Genomic DNA, 11,359 nt, shown 5'->3' on the forward strand with positions numbered 1-11,359 from the left:
ATTTTATTTTCAATATAAACTTTGGCTATATTTAAATATGCCTACAGACACACACCTCCATAATACAGACGCAGTACAGTGAGCACTCAGCCAACTGTGACTGTGTGGTGTAGTTGTTTACACTGAGGTGCGCATCTCTTGGCTGCCGGGCCGCTCACGTCCAGCAGAAACACCATTGCAATACCTTATTTGATATAGCCGCTTTCCAACTGTAAAGTGAGTCTTGGGGTGTGGTATATTGTTAAGGAATTATCACAACATTCCCGGAAATTCTGATGATTTAAAAAGGGGCTCAAGTGCACGACTAGGTTCCACAGAGCTACAGATTGTAATACAGTACAGTGTTCACTTAAATGAACTTTTCTCCTTCTGTAGATTTGCCCAACACTGACCTTGAGTTACAGTACCAACATGTGGACCAGTAGGTGGTGTGCCAGGTGGTGCTGACCCCTGTCGAGCACCTGAGCAGGTGGCTTGCAACTCCTCTTTGCTGGTCCTGTTCTCCACGGCCTCTCAAACTCATCACTTGTTTCTTCATTCTATGGCATCTGAAATGCCTAAGTGTACCTAACTTTCTTGTTTATTTTGGGTTTATAATTAGTGTTAATAAAACCATGTTTTGTGGCATTTTAAAACATTTGGGAGTCTTTTTCTTTGTAGGAATGTATTTCAGCTTTTATAATGGGAGTCTGGATTTAAGTGTTGTGCATGTGCCGGTACTGTAACTATGTGCCAACAGAAAGGCTGGAGAAACTCAACATTGGATATATGTAAAGTGGCTAAAACAACTATCTGTGCTGGTGGAGGTCGATATGCTCCGAAACTTTACCTGCGACTAGTGACAGCCCTCGTATACCAATATTTATCGTCCATGGTCTCGTATGGTTCCCACAAAGTGTGCACAGATAGTGTTTTTAGCTACTGTACCTGGGCTGTGTCAATGAATTCTATTACCAGGGTGACAGGTCAAAGTTGGTGCGGGTACAAAAGCTTGCTCAGTTGTATGAGTCAGAAGTGGCTGGAGGATGTGAGTGGTCTCGACACCCTCCTGTTCACCTGAAGGAGTATGTAGTAGTTGAGTCTTAGAAAGTGGGTGACTGTAGTGATAAATTTACGTATTGTTTCTGCCATGGTACATTATTAACTTTATCATATCTTTAGGTATGTACTATTAGTATGTTTACCCTATTTCTTGTTTCTATCCATGAGTATATATGTTTACTCCTATTTAGCTATATCTATGGGTGAACTTATTCCGAGTTTCTCCTCGTTTCAAGTGACATTGTAATTGTGCGAATATCAGCCTCGTAGAAGAGGACGTTTCATTCTTTACCGCTTTACTTATTAAATTTCTTCCTCAGAAACGATGAAAAAACCAATCCGAGTTTGGTCACAAGACAGAAAGAGAAGGCACGGAGTTGTAGCTGAGAGCTTTGATGAAGTCGTAGAGAAAGGTGCTGCTAAGTTGGGCCTGCCAGACCCATGTGCAGTAACAGTAGTACTGGAGGAAGATGGCACAGTGGTGGATGATGATTACTGGGAAACAATAGCTCCGGAGACGAGGCTTATTCTACTCTCTGCTGATGAAGTATGGAAACCTTCACCTCTGGCTGTGCCCAGTAACCTTCTATTTGTTTCTGATGAAACAGATAGCAGTATGGATGAGCAACAAAGGGCCTCTAACCTTTTTGCTACTCTTCAGCAGAATCCTGCTTCAGTTGCATTGCTTGGTTTGTCTGACCTGGAAATAATTAAAGATGCAAATTTAAGTGCCCCAGAATTGTCTAAACATAATTCAGAATCTTCAATGCAGTTACAAGAGTTATGTATAGAATTTTATGTAAAGAAGAAAAAAGAAGCTGAAGCTATGGAATTAGTCGATTTACTCAAGGAACATTGGAAAGGTAATGATGATGAGTCGATCTGAGTTAATGATGATGACGACAGTTTGAGTCACAGTCTGTGTAGTATACATACAGTACTGTAGATATTTAACCAGGATGGAAGGACTATCTTATTACAGTATGACTTAAAGCTCTCTGGGTCACCTCTGCATGTATGCAACAAACCATGTCAGTTTTGGTATAAGAATTATAGTGGTGCTATTCATATTCAGGAATTCAGTTTGCTTTATCAGTGACATTTTATTCCCCATGAGAGACTGGTTTTTTTAATGGGTGTGGGTCTCTCTCATTGCACCAAGTATTGATGTCAAAGTTTTTCATAATGAGTTTTATTTGAATGTCAGACAGATAATTATTAGTACAGTAACATACTACATAATAGTGTAACAGAGTGCAGTTTAAGGAGAGGTGCACACTGAATTCCTGTATTATAACATAGTGGTCCTGGTATCTAGCATTTTTGCAAAGTTCAGTACAGTACCTACATACTGTACTGTATTAGTAGACATGGCAGATATATATTTTATCACTAACATCAGGGGCCTGTTTGAAACTGTTACCTAATATGCAAGACTAGTGTTTGAAATATATACACGTTTTTGTAACCATATAACTAGGAAACCAATACTGTATGTACTTGATATAAACTAACCAGACTATCTTTGTTATTGGTTGATGCTTCTCATATTTATAGCATAATACACTATTGAAGGCTGAAGTACAGTACATCATGATAGATCTCTCTCAGTATACTTTAATGTACTTTATAAATGTTAGTGTACTTTTTATATTTTTATATAAATATTTGCAATACAGTATATTTGAGGCTCTATATTATGCAAGAGTAAGTATTCATCGAAGACTTAATGTGTTCATATAATTTTCCGTCTTTGTGGTACTAGATGGCTATTTTACATATATATTACAACTCCTGCAGATTTTAACAATGAAATTACAAATACGAGAGTTACTAATGAAATGCAATTTATTATTAGTATATGGTAATTTACAAAAAGAATTGCCAACTATATCTTCATTATAATTATTATTTTAAGTAATTCTGTATACAGTATACTGTACTGTTACTGGATTAAGTACTTTGTATGCACACCAACATGCACACCAACTAATCTTTGTACTCTAATAACTTGGGGACACTTCTTTCCACATGCAGAATGTTGTCAGTAAATAACATGCATGCAGTTGTAATGCTTTTAATCCATTTCATTATATCCATCTGATGAACCTATTTTCTGCTTTAGTATCAGATTTTTAACATAGCTTCTTGAAATAAATTAATGTCTACATTATCCTAAAGCTTGTAAATGCTTCAGAAATAAGGCACTCGCTCATGTGGTATCTCATAAGTTGTAGGACTCTCCCTGTCAACACAACTGGCTTATATATGTAAAAGTTTTGAGTTTCATCTTTCGTTGGTTGAATGACACTTTTCTTTCCATCTTTTGACTGAATAAATTTACAATTGATTTTCACCAATTAATTTTGTCTTGTGTCTTTACCACTTCCACCATCATGTACATTCTCGCCAAAAACTTCTTGAACGCTATAAGCACAATGTATGTAGTCTGAAAATGAACGAAGAATCTGAAACCAATCCGAGATGACAAGCCCCAATCAGCTCATTCTCACATCCATCATGCCCAGGTGTTTGAGGAGTTTTGTCGAGTGTGTACATGTGGAACTACAGGGTCTCATTACTGTAAGCTAGTTTCATCCTTCAAACTCCCTTACACATGATGTACAATCGATTTATATTTGTTCTCACACTTCCATAACCCCAGTACCAAAGATTTCTCCTGCACTCAAATCCCCATTGACCTGCAATATCAAAGATTCCTTTACCTCTTTGTTAAATTGTCTTGACCTCTTCGTTATGGAAAGTTTCTTTGTTGTGAAGTGATGTTTACTTCTTGTTGATAAAGCATTCCATCTTTATAATAAAGAATGGCTTTCTATTCTGTGAAAGGTATTCCTAAGCTATTTACACAGTGACTCATGGCTCTTCCATAAAGGAGTCATTTCTCTCATTAGAGATGGTCACCGGTCTTTGCACTCTTTGCACGAGTATATTTGTCTCTTAGAATTTATCATCATTGTGTGGAGATTTTTGTTTTTGTTTTTTTCAATGATAGTTGACTCATTCCAAGAGGAATGTATATTTCTTTCATTTGGGAGTTGATTTTCATTTATTGGAAGAATATTTCTTTGGGTTAGGGAGTCTGTTTCTTTGGGAATTGATCATTATTCACTGGATGATAATTATATGACCATCGATAAAGGAGAGTTTTGCTCTTTGTAGAGCAGCACATTCTGTTGATTGGCATTTTCTTCTTGCTCAGAAGTTAGCTTCATATTACCTGTACTTTATTTAAAAAAAAAATATTTTTCACTTGTGCTGAAGGCATTACTTTATTTCCCTCCTTTAATATTAAGCTGCTACTGGATGTTGAATTGTGGGTGTGTTTATTAATGTCTCTCTTTAATGTATTGTGCTTGCTTCTGCAGGTGTTGTAGTTATTTAAAGTGAAGTGTCCTGGCTCACATATACTGTACACTATTACATGTTAGACTCCTGCCCAAATCATAAGATTGAAATACTCAAGTCCATCCATTATAGAACCAAAGAGTTATGTACCTTAGAGGTAGATGAACAGTGTCCATACATAGAAGTAACATTTCATTACACTTTATTAATTGAAGCATTTCACCAGAAATCGCATCAGTAAACTAAAGACAAGATAACCCTGACTTATTTCTCAAAAGATCATTTGGATGGGTCTCTATAGTTGCCAGTGTTATAGGTAAATTGCATATCAAGGCCTTAGTGTGTGAAATACAGTAGTATATCTTTTTATTAATTTTAAAGGCATAAAGTAGATTTGGGAGAACTGACCTATTAAATTTGCCCACTTTTGTCTATCTTTAGCAGGTATGGCAGTTCAGGTGCAGGAATAATTGCTAGGTAATAATGTATCCTTATACAGTAAACTTCCTGTAATCCAGACTAATTGAGGGGAAGGCCTGTCTGATTTGGCTGAAATTCCGGGTTGAGTGGGGATCCATACTGTTCTATATTAGAAGGCGGAAAATTTGAGAGGATGGGAGATTTCTGACTCAAGCTACCTAAGAACACTGAATCTACTGTTTTGGGGGGGTATGATATTAAGGCTTTCGTTTCATTGGGGAACCGAACCCATTTTTTCCCATACAGTACGTTCTTTTATTAGCACATTCATATAGTGATGGATACCTGTATAGGTGTTTTACTGTCCCCTAATCTTTCTGAAGAATACATAGTACAAAAAGGCAAAGTCTCCTCTGGCATATGCTAAAGATACACAGACTAAATTAATAGAAAAGTTTGTAATTATAAATGTGTTGAAAGACTCTACGTATTGGTGGCTGAAAATTCAAATACACCATCTAAACGCAACTAATATGAAAGGAAATGGGTGTCTCAAAGTATTTTTTGAAGAAATAATAACTCTTGTCATTATTTATACAGTATTACTAGAATAGCCCCACAGTAAAATATTTGGCCCAGCAGTTTCAGATATTGATTGTGATTATTATAACAAGTTTTGATGAATTTCATAAGTGTACCATGTTTGGAAATGTTATGGAGATCATAAAGGTGCAGGAAGTGAGGCAGTTCATGATCCACTAAACTTATGGCTTATTGTACTGTACTTGTATTTGTTTATGTTGCACCGATGAAGTTGTGTATTGTTGTTGGTATTAGTGCAGGAAAATTCATGTTTAAAAGTGTTGCTTTGGTGGTTAATCAATCAAAATGTATACCCATACTTAGGGACAGCACTAGTGTCTGGGATTTTGTAATATTTTATTTATTGTTAGTGTTTAAGTACTACAATGCTTTAAATCACTATGCTTATGTAATAAAGTGTCATTACTTTTATCAGTATTCATGCAGTGTATTGTCAATCTTTGGGAAATCCAGTTAAATGTTGGAACAAGTGTGTGTGTGGTGGGGAGAACTATAATGAAGCTTGGACTCGTGTTTAGGGTTAGGACCTACTTCACTGATGAACAGTTGACATCCATTTAGGTACTGGTAAGTCATGTGCACTTTCAGATGGAATACTATTGTTGTCTATGGGCTGGGTGTAGTGGTCGGCACTACCTCTTTGATACAGTGCAGAGAAAAGGCCTCAAAACAAACAACATTAATATCCTTACCAGAGAATTTCCAGCATTGCACATGCACAGAGGTATCTCATCTCTCTCCCTGTCCTATAGGTATGTATTTCCACGATCAGTGTTGTGACGAGCTATAACTCACACAACCTCAATTAGCCCACGTGGGTATCTGGGAGTGTCCATGACTTTATGATGAAATTTCGTTATGCAGAACCTCTGCACAAAAGTTATTTATAACCTGGACTAGCAGTCTGTGTAACTCTGCCACAAAGTGCTTCACCTATGTCATATAACCTCAGTCAGTTCAAATTATCCTATTTAAGATATCTTAAGTTCTTGGCAAGGGAACACCTTGGGGAATAGATTTAACAGTAATGGATGGGTGTAATAGAGTTTCTTGTTTTCAGTACAGTCAGGTGCCGATTTACGAGAAGGTTCCATACCTGAAAAACTTTTATGAACGATTTAGTACAGTATTGGTAAATTGGATCCCATATTCAATAGACTCCCAATAAAAAGCCGAGATACGCTTATACTGGTATGTTCGTACACAAAAAAAAAACCTTCCCCCAAAGTCTTAAAATGCTACAAAATATAATTTCAATGACAAATCGATTTTTGAAAATTGGTAATTTTGAGGGAGTGTGTGAAAAGGGGTTAAAGATAATTGAAATCCTGTACTGTATGCTTATCGTGAATGCAGTATGAGAACAATTGAGATCCCCCCCCCCCCGTCCCTATATCAACCAAACGGTCAGCTTAATGCAGCACAGTACTGTACAGTATGTTGGTTTTAGTTTAATAGTCTTTATAAACTTGTTTACATCAAAGAGGTTAAGACTGATAAACTTATAATAGTGGATTTCTTCTCTCTTATATCCTGATTACACTTCATTAATCTAAACTCTTCACTGATTTATTGAATACAGTATACAGGAGTGTACATATCTTCACTTGAAAAGTTGGCTGTGTAACTGTGTGGTGTAACACATGATACTGAGCCTGTCTGCCATAAGTGTAGTCCTACTATTTCCAAGCAATGAGTTGTATAATATGTATTGTTATCTATGGTTTGTCATTATCACATAACCATCAGGTAGGGAAGCAAAGTATAGTTTCTGCCTTTTGTCCAGAATCCAAAAGGTTTAATCACAGAACCAATTTAAGGCCAGTGGTAAGTGAACCAATTCTTGGGTGGAAATGTAAAGTGATAATTTTAAACTTAATTATTACTCGGGTATGTATAATGTACTTTATCTTACTATTTTGATTATTCATATATAAATACCGTATATAGGGTATGTGGAATAGTGGTGGAGATAATGGAACAATACGACTTAATGAGAAGTGTGACAGGAGAGAGTTGGTATTGTATATACAGTACAGGTACTGTTATTTGTAAACACAGTCACATGAATTTACTGTATTTTAAAGACAGCTGTTCTGGGCTGGGGGATGAGTTGTGAGAAATGTGGAGTGATATGGAGATAAATGACTAAATGCCATGCATAAGACTTGAGAGCATGAAAACAACAGTTCTGCAGTAGCTTGGAGTTTTATATATATATACAACAAAACCTCTGCTGTGTATAATTTTGTTATTCATTGACTTCAATGCTTGTTGTATGGGACTTCTTCATATGTGCGTGCTTATCTTATACAAATATTCAGTGTGATCTTGTGGTCAGCATTAGGTGTTGAGAATTTATTTAAGAGAAATTTGAAATTTCCATAGTAATTTTCCTTTGTAAAAATCCTGTTGTTTTAAAATTTTATTTTAATTTTTTTGGTGAAACTGGCACAGGATAACTGGAAATTACTAGCCTTTATTATTGATGCAGAAGAGTTCCACAAATAGGCTAAGTGTTTTCATTATTGCCAAAGAATGGCACAGGCCATTAGAGTAAGTGATTTTATTTTGCTATTTAATGTACTGTATTGGTTAAGTAGAAGGTTTATTAAGCCTTAGTTATGTCCTTCACCCCATTAGTCCGTAAGCATACTGTACTGTTGTATAATATTGCTTTTTTATAAGATTTTGTAGATTGCTTTATATTTTGCAAATGTTCTTATCATGATTAAAATATTGATAATAACAATTTCAACATTTTAATACATTGTACACACCTCCACTGGCTAAATGAAGGTCAATTGATGATGAACCGAGTAAAAGATTCTCAATAAACTCTTCAGTCACAGCAAATTGTAATAAATCAGTATTTAATCTATTGTACGGTATTTTTAAAACTACTATATCAACTTCATGCAGTTTATATATTCTTGGGGGCAGAGTTCAGTTGGCGGGGTGGTGATAGGTGGTGGGAGGGTGGTGTGGTGGGAGGGGTGGGTGGTGGGAGGGGTGGTGTGGTGGGGATGGGTGGTGGGTGGAAAGGGGTGATGGTGGTGGGAGGAGGTGATGGTGGTGGGAGGAGGTGATGGTGGTGGGAGGCGGGTAATCGTGGTGGGAGGGGGTATGGTGGGGTGATGGGTGGTAAGAGGTGATACAAGGCAGTAGGGTCTAGAATAGTTCAGCTGGATCGAGAGTACAGCAACAGTTCATCAGACAAAAGAAAGCTGTACTAGTCTAGCAATTGTAACTTAAGTATGATGTTAACAAAAAGCAGTATCAATTCAGATAGATGAGAAGAATAGGAGAAGAGGAGAGGAATAGGAGAAGAGGAGAGGAATAGGAGAAGAGGATAGGAATAGGAGGAGGAAAGAAACCACAGTTGAACGGGAAAATGAAAGAGGGCATCACTTCAGCAGGGGCAGGTGGAACCGCTACAGCTGACCCCAGACACCCACGTGGAGGCATCGTGACTCCTGCCTCGCCACCAGGAGCATCAAAGGTTGTGTTTGGGTGATGATGTCACTGACGGGGGGCGAGAGTGTGGCTCTTTGTGGGGTAGTGGCCATGGGTGTTAAGGAAAGAAGGTAGGGTGGCCTTTTCTTACATGTGGCCCCTTTTCTGAGCACTAATTATTACCTTGTTATAAACGCTGGTAGGTGGAGGGCTGGGAGGAGGTGGAGGCGTAGTGTCAGGGGCAGGAGCTCCGACCTGTCCTCCGGCGCGCGTGAACATTACATTAGCTGAACATGCTCCAACCCTGCCACGCCCGCACACGCCTCGGCTCACCATCCTACGCCAGCACCACGCACTGACACGCCTACACCATGCTTATAATATGTCTACACCACGTCTAATACCACGAGACCACGAAACTCAGGTCTTTGGTGCCGAACTTTTAACCGAACAAAAAGAATGAATTTTAATGTTGATTCTCCAAGCTAATAATCCTAGCCGTTTGTGCCAGAGGGGAAGTTTTAGATATGAATTACTGTTTGATCTTCACTACATAACGATATATAGAGTACACTATAGACCGTAAGCAACTAAGAGTGTGTCGGCAAGTTACGAACGTGGATGTTAACTAAGCAATACTCGAAAGGAGATGCACGGTAAGAAAATAAAGCTATGTCACGTACAAACTTTCTGAGATTAATTAACCACTTAACTTGACCTGCCTGACTCATATACATTCACGATAAACACGCAACAAACATATACTGCATACTGATACACATTAAATTTGCATAAAACCCCCATACATAACACAAGACTCACTACCACGAGATCTAGAAACAGATTTTGGTATTGACTATAACTCAGTACACAAACAGGTGGCCACTCACTCTTAGCTTCGTACATAACACAATAAGAAACATTTTGCCCTTATGGCAAGCTTCCCATCATTGTTCATCAGATATTTACCCAATTAACTCCCTCTAAATTGCAAGGTAAACATAGCTCCTTTATCTATAGAGAGGTCACATCCTCCTTTAACCTCCCCGTACAGGAAGACAAATTCCCTCTCCCTACATCACCCCTGGGTAGCCCCTGCGACAGAGCTCTGGGAAGGATATCCATCAAGGGTCTCAACAACCACCATCCATCAGCCGGCGATAGGCCACCTGGATCTGCATATGTATTCATAAGGGTGGCGATAGCCGCTTACGGCAGTGATGGGCCTCACACGGTGCCGCCCCGCCCCGCCCCACGCGGTATGGGGCACCCGTGGGCCACGCCTCCCTTAATTGAAACTTCTAGGAGAAATATTACCAATTACAGCCACCAGGCCGCCCTGAAGGTGGCGGCAGGGGAGGAGGAGGAACTGAGGGAGAGGTGACGGGTGAGAAACGGGGATGGAGGGAGGTAAGTGTCCACAAGAAGAGGAAGAAGGTGGAAAGGAGTGGATATATGGAGATCATAAGAGTTAATGAACACAACGACATACGGTTCATTCTCAGTTATAAATCAAACCTATTTTATACAGAATTTTAATTGAGTCAAATGTGTTTTATAACCGATTGACGAAAACAGCCAGAATGTAAGCAGTTGAAAATCGGAGCTAAATTTCGCCCTGGATTTCTGGAGACGAGGAGACGACGATAATGACGATAGTGAGACCTGTGACGATGATAACACATTCTTGATATCATGTTTATCTTTTAACTGTAACTTTCTTTATATGTCTTAAAATAAAAGAGTTTATCTTACATCTAATGTAACGTATTCACAGAAAATGTTTCATGCTGGGTAGACTAATATATTTTGGTTACAGCTCCCTCGATGAAGAGATGTAACGGCGCGTAATCAAAACTAAATTAGGAATTATTACTGGGTGTGGCGATACGTAAAGACTAACGAAGGTAGAGTAGTTTGCATGATACGGAACAGCTATCACAAATTAAACCATCGGTAAAAGAAGTGACAAAAATTCACTAATACTCTTTGTCTACACACTATACACATTTATCTATTTCATAACCCATTATTTCCTCATTCTTCTTATTTATTTTTCGTTTATTCACCTGTATTATTTATCCATTCATTTCTTACACCAATTATCTTCCATTTTCTTATTCTTGTTAATTCAGTCCAATTACATTTTCTTTTTGCTTCTCAATTACATTCCCCTTCTCTAAACCTCATGTATTTATCCCTCTCTATCTTCTATTTACGCTCCTACTTTTAGTCAGAGAGAAAGAGAGAGAGAGAAAGAGTCGTAGAGTAGGTCATAAATCTAAGGCGGGTCAAAGGTTAAATAAGATGCCATGACGTCACTCACCCAAGGCTTATCCCCCCCCCTCTCTCTCTCTCTCTCTCCCTCTCTCTCTCTCTCTCTCGTGATCTTTGTTTTCTATCCATCTACTTCCCTTCTTCCATCACTTTCTATTTTTCGCTTGTTTATACGCTCTCTCTCTCTCACTTA

At 38.3% G+C, this 11,359-nt stretch overlaps 1 protein-coding gene across 2 annotated transcripts; it reads left to right on the top strand.

Annotated features, from left to right (window-relative positions):
* Nucleotides 1-78: 78 nt before the first annotated feature.
* On the top strand, nt 79-6,637 carry LOC121859441 (DNA fragmentation factor subunit alpha-like). 2 transcript variants are annotated; one of them, XM_042356245.1, is made up of 2 exons: nt 79-216; nt 1,362-6,637. In XM_042356245.1, exon 2 carries the CDS (start codon nt 1,367-1,369, stop codon nt 1,925-1,927), a length of 561 nt encoding a protein of 186 aa, XP_042212179.1. In that variant the 5' UTR covers nt 79-216; nt 1,362-1,366; the 3' UTR covers nt 1,928-6,637. The 2 variants fall into 2 exon arrangements, with proteins under 2 accessions (XP_042212179.1, XP_042212180.1); XM_042356246.1 differs by lacking the exon at nt 79-216 and adding an exon at nt 223-563.
* The last annotated feature ends 4,722 nt before the right edge of the window (nt 6,638-11,359 follow it).

This window comes from Homarus americanus, unplaced genomic scaffold, assembly GCF_018991925.1.
Source record: "Homarus americanus isolate GMGI-L3 unplaced genomic scaffold, GMGI_Hamer_2.0 scaffold7626, whole genome shotgun sequence".
NCBI lineage: Eukaryota > Metazoa > Arthropoda > Malacostraca > Decapoda > Nephropidae > Homarus > Homarus americanus.